General features: G+C 31.8%; 1 protein-coding gene across 1 annotated transcript in view; it reads right to left on the reverse strand.

Annotated features, from left to right (window-relative positions):
* The window catches only part of LOC108972235 (proline-rich extensin-like protein EPR1), a 17,567-nt gene extending 8,847 nt beyond the window's left edge, over positions 1-8,720 (reverse strand). The window contains exons 1-2 of the mRNA XM_018938761.1: positions 8,560-8,720; positions 6,244-6,461 (exon numbers count right to left, since the gene is read on the reverse strand). Coding sequence (XP_018794306.1) covers positions 6,244-6,461; positions 8,560-8,577 — 236 coding nt within the window. The 5' untranslated portion in view covers positions 8,578-8,720. The remainder of the gene's footprint in view (positions 1-6,243; positions 6,462-8,559) is intronic.
* Between the last annotated feature and the right edge of the window lie 1,572 nt (positions 8,721-10,292).

The raw sequence follows: 10,292 nt of genomic DNA on the forward strand, positions 1-10,292 counted from the left end.
ATAATTAGCGAAAATATAAATTTTAGCCGGCACAGTGTGATAATAGCTAAATTATTTCCTTTAAATTATTTCTGAAAGATCTAAGTTTGAAACTAAAAAGCATTTTGAAATGTTCATAGTAATTATATCACCTAATTTTTTTAAATATTATAAAAAAAAAAATATTCTACTGATCTTTTCACACTATTTTTGAATGACTCAAAAACCCTTAGGCCAGCACCAGAACACTTCGGGCCTTAAAATTCTGCCGGGCCGCATAAAAATCCCACAAAAAATTACAAATTATAAGTGATCGTGGCTAACGCGCAGTTTAGTACCTAAACTTTGTAAGAAATTACAAATTGAAGTAGTGCTGGTTATCAGTAAATTATCTAAAGTTACAATTTTGAAGTGATCGTGGCCAAAAATCAGTTGATTCTCTGATTTTTCTTTGAGATACTCAAATAGAGTCCTTAATTTATACACTTCTTGGATTTCCTTAACTTTCATGCATATATTTTTAGAAATATGTATTTAGAATTTAACTACCAAACGAACGAGATGTTACGATCATTTCTCGAAGCCTATAATCTTAATTAGCGTAGTCCTATAATTGAAAACCTGAATAATCATCAGTTCAGGAAAAGCATTGAAGTTTGTATATTTCAAGCAAATTTTTTACCTAAAAAACAGCTGCTATAATATGATCATGTAAGTGATCTTCGTTTGCACATGATATTGAATATTATCTGTTTCGAAAGTTTTGATTAGTGAAGAGAAGAGAATTCAACTTAGTTAATCCAGAAGTTTTTCGTGTTTTGAATTCATTAAAAAAATGAGCGTTAGAGGCGATTACTTAGATAGCCTAATATTTTATAGCGATCTTTTCAATGATCGCAGCTTTCGTATAATTTTCCTGAGCTTAACAAGGATAATGAAAGTTAAATCCCTAAATATTATTTGAGCGCTAGTCGAAGGAGGTAAAAAGTCGGGAGTTCATTGAAAAGTGAGCTAAAAAGATGATTATATTAAACGCGATCTTGCAAATGATAGTTGCTAATAAAAAATGTTCATCAACTTCAACGACTAATATTTTTATTTTTTTATGAAACCTAAGAATGATAATAAAAATTGCTCGGTAAATATTATTTGTTCACTCCAAAATATCTTGAATTCATTGGGAAGTAAACTAAAAAGGCAATTATTTCATAACCGATCGTGCAAATGATCGCTGATATTAAAAAATGTTCATCACCTTCAGCGACTAATATTTTTATTTTTTCTATGGAACATAACAATGATAATGCAAGAAATAATATACAGCAGCAGCTATTCATATAGTAAATCAACGATCAATACTGAAGATTTTGTGTAAAGATCTCTAAGTGTTTTGGAAAAATTAAAATTTTCTCAATTTTACAAAAATCTCAAGCAAAATTTATCAAAATATAGTTTTTTTGCGAATCTAAAAGAAGTGAGTAAGAGATAGTGTGGCTTGTATATCCAAAATCCTTTATTGAAGCGGTATAGATAAAGAAGCAGAGATTGGAGAGCGAAATTGTCTATGCTCTTAGGAATGATCGCCTCGTTTTACAAAGAAAAATGTGTGATGACAGGCTTATTTTGTTGCATTTTAATGAGTAAAGAGAGACTGATCGTAACAAGATCATATTTTTCAGTGAGTAAATTAAATTAAAATTAGAAATCCAATTCACTTTTCATTTGGATGGTTTCGATATATATTTCATTTGTTCGAAGTAAGTTGAGAAAGTTAAAAAAATATTATCTTGAGTTAGAAAGCACACACTATCAAACGATCATACTATGATCAAGATAGAATATTTATCGACTTTCTTACGTAATCTTGTAAGCGACACCTTATTGTAGCATTTTCCATATATTATTTTAACCTAGAAAATGCATATTGATCATAATGTGATCGATGATCTTACTGCCGAATCTGATAATATCTTTATAGTTAGAGTCACTATAGACTCAAACTATTATTTTGAACCAGAAAATGCATATCGATCACACTATGACCGGAGGATCATTTAAAAAAACTGTGAAAGGAAGGGTTGAAACTGATCAAAGCGCGCACTGCTTATGCGAGGATCACTTCATTGTTAAGAGTTAGTTTGATAAATGTCTCAGTCTGAATAGAAATAAATGACGACTTAACAGTGATCGGTAAGAGAGGACAATAAATGACTGAACATAACCTAAAAGTGTTTAACCGAAATATTGCTTAAAAACTGATGATCATGTTATGATCGCTAGCCTTAAGTAAAGGCTGAATATAATTTTTTGCATAAAATGATCCAAAGTATGAAAACTTGATCTCTCAAATGCTTTGTGATGATCATGTTCATCTAAAATATTGTTGAATATTGATGATCATGTTATGATCAAGTCGTTCACTTCTATTAATGACGAAATTATTACTAGGTTGTTTAGCAAGTAGCATTTAGTAAAGTATGATTCTAAAGTTTAGCGTAAAATGATCCAATGTAGGAAAACTTTGTCTCTATCAAGCTTCGGGATGATCATGTTACACCTACACATATTATATTACAAAATGTCGAAGAGCGAGGCGTCATATTTGAAAAATTTTGCTTTGTAAAGATTACAAGCGCATCATCATTAAATAATGCTGATATAAAACATCATTTGATGCTGATGCCATCATACTATCAACATATAATCGATGACATGATCAGTGAATAATTAGCATAACCCCTACAAGTCTCAAAGCCTCTAGATTAACACTGTCACGCAGAGGCAAATATCATTCAAATTACTTATATTAAAATAGAAAGCTTTTCTGCAAAGTTAGCGTTGCTGTACTTCCTCCTTTCTTTGCCAACTCATCCAACATTTCATCAAATACTTATACTATATATTTGCCAAGCACTCATCATTTTATGCAAATACATATGTATGTCAATACTTAGTTCATGCTAAATGGCGTTAAACACTCGCTTGGCTATAATTTACATAATCACAACGGTGTAGACATATCGACATTTAACACCTGCTACTTAAATATAACAACAATAAAATTAAAGCGCATCAAAGCGTCTGCCTTTCACCGAAGAGTGATCTTCAATGCATGATATGCATATGCACATGTAGATCTGTCTGTATGTATGTATATGAAAAAGTGAGGTGTTTTGCAATAAGGAAGTGACTGCTGACATGCTATTGTCTATCGAAATTAAATAATAGACAAATTAAAAGGAAATTTTTTGCTATGAAAACTCCTCCTAAAAGCAACCTCGAGACGTTTTTTCAAATCCTAGTCACTGTATTGAGTTACTCTGCCGCAAAAACATGTTCCAAATATTTGAAAACATCAATTTATTTATCTACATTAATTCGTATTGATCACGTGCCCCTTGTAAGCGTTGCCACCGTTGTCTAAGTATGCTTGTGCAGACCATTTGTGCAGTTCGCGTGCATTTTTGCAATTTTTCACAAACTTTTTTCATGCCACATTTTCCAATAACCATAAACAGCTTGCCGCATTTGAACGTCAATTGTCATTCAAACAGCTGCCTGCCGTCTGTCAGTCTAATGCGATCAACTCGTTTGTTGGCGCTGACATTGTGGCAATTACTGTTCGGGCTCATGCAACTGCACTCGTTTATTTTGGATTTTTTGGCTTTCGTTTTTTGCCCGACTTGTAGGTTCAAGCTGCTGCCGTTAACGGTGCTAAGTTCAAGCAGCAAATGTGCGCTTAATTTCCGCCTAAGTGCGGTGAATTCGTTTTAAGGTTTTGAAAATGCGGTCTCGTATGTGTGGAATTTGAACGTGTTTGCATCTTGATCTTTTAAATTTCAATTTTTGTGTCATTTTTGTTTTGGATGATAAGGAAGCGGTAATTAAGTGACATTTTTGGTGTAATTATATAACAATATTTGCATATACATATGTATATAATTGAAAATGCTGGTAGCTGGATGAATAGGTTTATAATTTTCAGTTTTTTGTTTTTAGAAAATTTTTGCTAAAAAAACTCTTTATTTTTACAAAAATTGTATACGGCAAAACTTTTCTAAATTGTTTAAATGTTTTTTTGTTAATAAATTTCTGTTTCAATTTTTTCGCCCACTTTGCTCGAAAAATATCTAAATTTTAAAAACAGAAAATTAGGTGGCAGCACTTTCTCTTTAATTTTATATAATTTTTTTTTTTATAATAAGTTTGAGTTTGTTTTGAAACTTGTCAGTTTTGCTAGAAAAAAATTCAGAGTTTTAACAAATGAAAAAATTAGGTGGCAACCTTTTCTAAATTTTTCAAATTCGTTTTAATAATAAGCTTAATTTTAATTTTTTTTATTAAAATTGCCAATGTTTCTAAAAAAAAAACAATTTAATAAAATAATTTAGGTGGCAACACTATTTTACATTTTTTTAAGTTTTTTATGCAAATAAGTTTTAATTTCAATATTTTTTTTTTATAAAATTGCTAACTTTGCTCGAATAAATCTAATTTTGAATTTAAAGAAATTAGTTGGCAACACTTAATTTTAATTTTTTAAACTTTTTCGTCAAAAATAAGTTTCAGTTTGTTTTGATATTTGCAAAGTTTTGATCGAAAACAAATTTAATTTTTAATATAGAAGTAGGTGGAAGCACTTTCTCAAACAATAATAGCTTTTTAGCAAATTTATTGATTTGAATTATTTTCATATATTTTATTTTTAAATTAGTATAATAATAAGAATTAAACTTAATAATTTTAATACGGAAACAAAAAATAATGGTAACCCTGCTAAATATATAATACAAATTCATCAATCAGAAATAACGGCAAATTCTAATACCCCTGGCAGAACATATTCGCAAAAATTTATAAAAACAGCTGACTTTCAAAAAGTTAATAAAAAAAACTTTTTACTATCAGAAGATTTCGAAAGGCTCCATAGCAACTCAGGAAGTATAATCATAACTCAAAAGACATCAACAAGAGAGTAAGGTGTCTCACAAAATTGACAAGGTAGCCTCTTATGAAGAGGGTTACAGGATCTCGTAAAGCTTATGAGGAGGTTTACATGATCTGAAAGTAGTAGACGACTACTGAACACTTCAAGTAGACAAGTATTGACTCACACATTGTCCTACAACTATTTACTTCAACAAAAATTCCTTGGTGACCCAATTTGTTGAAGAAACTGTGAAAATAATAATTGTGCATAAATTTTCGCATATTTTCCTTCTCATAATTGTTCATTTATTTGGCCTGCATTCGATTAATAATTACCAATGGTACGTCTCAATTACGCAATATCTACATAAGCAAAATTTGATGGATACCATCCAAAGCCATTTGTCCATTAATATATTACTGCCGTTATAAAAAATACGAGGTTATCAAATTTTTATCGCCACTGTAATTGTCAACTGAGTAAATATTTTCCATTGTCCCGCATTTCTGTGATTTATATGCGCTAGATTTACTGTATTGTCTTAGTTTATGACGGCTTGAAAGGAAACTGTCAATAACACAATTCAAATGACAAAAACAAAAATGCAAACAAGTGACAATATTGACAGAATTAGAGGAAAATATAAACATAAGTATGTGTATATATTTTTCATACAAAAAATATTTATGAATTTGCAGAACATTTCATATTATACGACATAGCTGTCATCGATCCCCCGAAACGCGGTAAGCGGCGAATCGAACAAACAACTGGTATAAATTACATAAACTGGCATAATCAAATAGATGGAATAGCAAGCGGTTTTGCTTTTTAAATGTGATTCTTAAAAATTATCTTGTATTGAGTTCAGCTGGATAATGTTCTGGTTGCTTTCATATGGAACATGTTCGAGAAGAGATTAGATCTAAAATATTGGGGTCCGATAGTCTATAGCTTGAGTTTACGAGATTTTCCTCTCTAATAAGATTTCGGCCATGACTTTTGAGACTTTCTCTATTTCAGTATGTCACCAGCTGATTTATGGCTGGATGAAAACAATACCCTTTTCTTAATATCAAAAGAGTAGGAAGACTTAGTTACTCATTAACAATATACTCCATCTCCCAGGGTAAAGGAAAAAAAAATAAGAGTTTTCCAATGAAATTTAACCTTAACGCAAATATTTTTTTATAATGAAAGCCTTCCACTTCATCGGTAATATTCTCCTCCATATAATACGATCTAGGAAATCTTCATGAGTCGATCTCAAAAGACTTAAGTTTTCCCACTTTTTTATCTCCCACCTTTCTCCTTCATCATTTCCCTTGACTTACCTTGGTGCCTGATATTCTGGCTCTGGTGGTGGCACATGTACGTAGACATGCTTATGTACCACAGGTGGTTGTTGTGGTGGTCCATATACCGGTGGTGGCCCATAGCCGCCGCTGGGCGCCGATGGTTGATAACTGCTGGGTGGTGGGGCGCTGTAGCTGTCACGTGGTGGTTCTGGACGTGCCGTGGCCAAGCCAGCAGCAATCAAAACAAGTAAAACCTGCGGGAGGAGAAGATCAAAATGAAGGGATGAGCATAATTTGCATAGAGAGTTGATGATTTATAAATGCCCATAAATTAAAGATTGATTACATAATAAGTAAGTATGGTATTTTACTGCTAAATACTTTTATACCTAAGCCCATATGCTTCATTCGGAACTTCTATTTCAATATACATTTATTCAGTGAGGAAATACTTTTTTTGTCAGTAATGTGTGATTTAGTCTTCTATATTCCCAGTCGATAACATTTTAAACACATGTTCTATCAGAAAACTTGAAAATATTTTTGAGGTCTTGAAATGTACATTGCAGTTTGCGTAAATATGTAAGTAGTTTAGAATTTGCTGTAAAAATTTAGATATTTTCCCCGCCATTTGTTATCAATAATTTCGTAAATTAAGATTGTTAAGGGTTGTTTTTTATTCTCATATAGATTTTGGTTTTAACTATTTTTCGATTTTTTTTAACAATAAGCCAATTGGTACTTTTCCAAGCAAATTAATTACATTTTTTTTATAAATTATTTGTTTTTGAAAGAGTAATTTTAACAAGTTCAAACAAAATAATAATTTGGCAAATAGTTTTAGAAATTTGAAAAAAGTTTAAAAAGTCCAAGCTGTGGATTTTTGAATTTTTTTTTAATTTACATAAACATTTTTATCCTTTTCAAAAATTTTCTCGGCTTTTCAAAAATATATCGAAGAAAAAATTTTTTTTCTGCTACATATTTTCAAAAATTAAAGAATGCAAGAGTTTTATTTTTCTAAAAAAAGTTTTCGAAAATGTTTTGTTTTCTAAACTGCATTTTTTACACATTCCCACAGAACAAAAACATTTAAGGAAATAAATTTAAAATTGTCTAAACTGTGAAATTCCGAAATTATTTTTAGTTTGAAAATATTTTCGTCTCTTTTAGAAAATTCGTATCTCTTTCAAGGCATTTAGTAAATAAATCGAAGTAAAAAATATTGTGACTAACATTTTTCATATCAATTTCAATTTTTTTCCGCATTTGAAAACTATATTAAGAAAAAGATTTTCTTCTGAATGTTTTTAAAAACTATAGAAAGCAAGAGCTGTATTTTTCTAAAATAATAATTTTCAAAAATATTTTGCTTTTAAAACTGTAACAACAACATTTAGAAAATAATTTAAAAAATAACCAAATTTTAAAAATTGGAAAATATGTTTTGTTCAATCAATAAACTTTTTTAATATTCTTTTTTTTTGAAAACATAAAGTTTTTTCAATTTTTAAAACTTTTCGGATTTGAAATTTCGAATTTTTTAAATTTAATTTAAGAACTTTTCATCTGTCGATTCGATAAAAAATCTGGTTTAGGAAATCATTTTAACATCTACAATCAACTCAAATATTTTTTTCATTTCCTTTATTTCAAAATATTAAGATTTTCAATTTTTGACATTTTTGGAATTCGAAATTTTGAATTTTTGAAATTTAATTTTAAGAATTTTTCAACTGTTCGAAAAAAGGCAATCCGGTTTGGCAAATAATTTTAAAAAATTTCAATTTGCTAATTTTCGAAATTTATTTTTTTAAATCGCGGTATTGTTCTAAAATTTTAACACTTCGTTTTCGCTTTCTTTATTTGAAAACATTAAATTTTGAAATTTTTCAAAATTAAAAATTTATTTCATTGACATTATTATTTAAATTTCTTCACGAAATGTTTAAGGTGGTTAAGGTCCTTTTTGAATTTATTCAGATGTTTATTTCTAAGCTTTTTTTGTTTGATTTTTTTTTTATAAGAGTTTTCTTTATTGATTGTTTGCTTGTTTAAAGAAATGTTGTATATTAAAAATATAATCCGTATTTAGAACACATGTTTAAAATTCGCTATTTTTCACATTTTCTTTAATCATGCTTTGGTCCTTTAACAGGATTAGGTCTATGTTTCCGTGAATTTCTGGTAATTGTTTTAATGTATTTATTTCTGAGTAATTTTTTTCATTGCTTGAATTTTTTTACACACATAAACAATTTATTTTTTAATATATTTTTTCGAAACTAAGTTTTTATAAAAAAAAAAAGATACACTTTGTATTGCAACTAAAAACTCCTCCCATACACGTACCGCACAAAAACGCTTCATTTTGTTTGAGTTTTTCGAAAACAGTTATTAGTTTTTTACGGTGTAATTTCAAAGGATGTGCGGCTTTTCGCTACTGCGGAAGTTTAAAACCAATTACAACAAGTACACAAAGTCGAAAAGAGACCAAATTGACTGTACGGCGCGGCGCGTCTTTCTGCATGATTCTGCTGCGGAGTTTGCCGTTTATATAGGTACGCGTCGCAAAAACCGTTTCGGCAAAGTCAACGCCGACGAAGACACAGCGCAAAAGCAAAGCCAATTGACTGAGCATGCGTAGAGCATCTGCAATGCGCGCGCGCGCGCTCAAGCTGTAGGCGCGGGAGGTTGGCACACAAGTGCGGGGGGTGTAAGTACACCAGCTTTTTGGGTGCAATTGAAGAATACTTCAAGCACTGCGCTTTTGCTTTCATTGTTGCCAATGTTACTGTAGCGCGCCGGTTGCTGATTGCTAGTACAGTTGGTGTTTGTGTTGTTTTTGGTTTTTCGGTGTTGATTTTGTGGAACGTGTGCGATCACTTTCGGTTTCATTACCTCACCTAAGCGTAAGAAAACTCCAAACTCTCTGCGGCTCCAAAGTTTTTCCAACGCTTAACGTTTGCGCTTCGGCGCGCGCTCTTCGTGCACATCGCCGCCGCTCTCCACACCGCTACGTCTCAGCGGTGTTATTGTTTTCATTTTCATTTCATTGTTATTAATGTTACTATTATTATTTCAACTCAGTTGGTGGTGGTGGTCTTGTGGTTTTCTTCTGCTGTTTGCCACCCAAATGATCATCAAGCCCCGAACCTCATTAGCCACGTTTCGCTGCTCTCTTATTTGCTTTTATTTTACATTACAATTTTATTTCCCTCAATTCGTTTGTGTGCGCTCAATTGCTGTCTTTCGCTTCGTTACTTTACTTATTAATTTATTTTTGTTTTTGTACTTTGCTTATTCCAACTGAATTTCATGAATTTCATCTGCAGCTGCAACATCTTCGTCATGCGCCGCAATCTCATCATGCCAAATGTTGCACACTCCACACTCTTACAGCTGGCTGTTCGAGCTGTTGTCTGTTTGCTGCTTGGCTGGCTCGTCTCGTGATCGCTCTCATTAGACCAAATGCCGCAAAGTGGCAACGGCATGCGGTCAAATCGCCAGCAAACATTACGTTCGTTCAGTCAAACAGATGCTGGCTTTTTGGCAACAACGTTCATTGCCAGCACGATCGTTCGCACTTTCGCTTAGTTGAAGATCACTCAAATAGTCGTTAGGCAGTCAACAACAGTTGGATACATAAAGCGTGATTTTGAGTAGGATTTTGAGGCATATTGGACTGTGTGGCTCGTGCTTTAGAGGAATTTTTGATAATATTTCACCTTAATATGATCTATTTGTGAAAGAGTGCTTTAGAAGTTGATAGAGTGCGGACAAAATCACCTGTATGGTTTCAAATAGCATATTTGGTTCTCTAAAGTGACTGCGCGTTACTCCTTACCATGTACTAATGAAGCTGGCGTTAGTATTAGAGCCTTACCTGAGGTGTTTCTCTAAATGGTTGTATTTCTAACGCATGACATTTGAAAATCCCGGTCCATGACCGACGCTAAAAAAAACGCTTTTCCTGCGGTGGCGCTCGGCCTTACTATTTCCTTATGGCAATCAGTCCATTACTGTATTTACGTAATATATATATGTTTTGGTTGCATTCAGTTATTTGAGCCCTGCCACTACCC

Source organism: Bactrocera latifrons, unplaced genomic scaffold (genome assembly GCF_001853355.1).
Source record: "Bactrocera latifrons isolate USDA-ARS-PBARC rearing strain unplaced genomic scaffold, ASM185335v1 scaffold_39, whole genome shotgun sequence".
NCBI lineage: Eukaryota > Metazoa > Arthropoda > Insecta > Diptera > Tephritidae > Bactrocera > Bactrocera latifrons.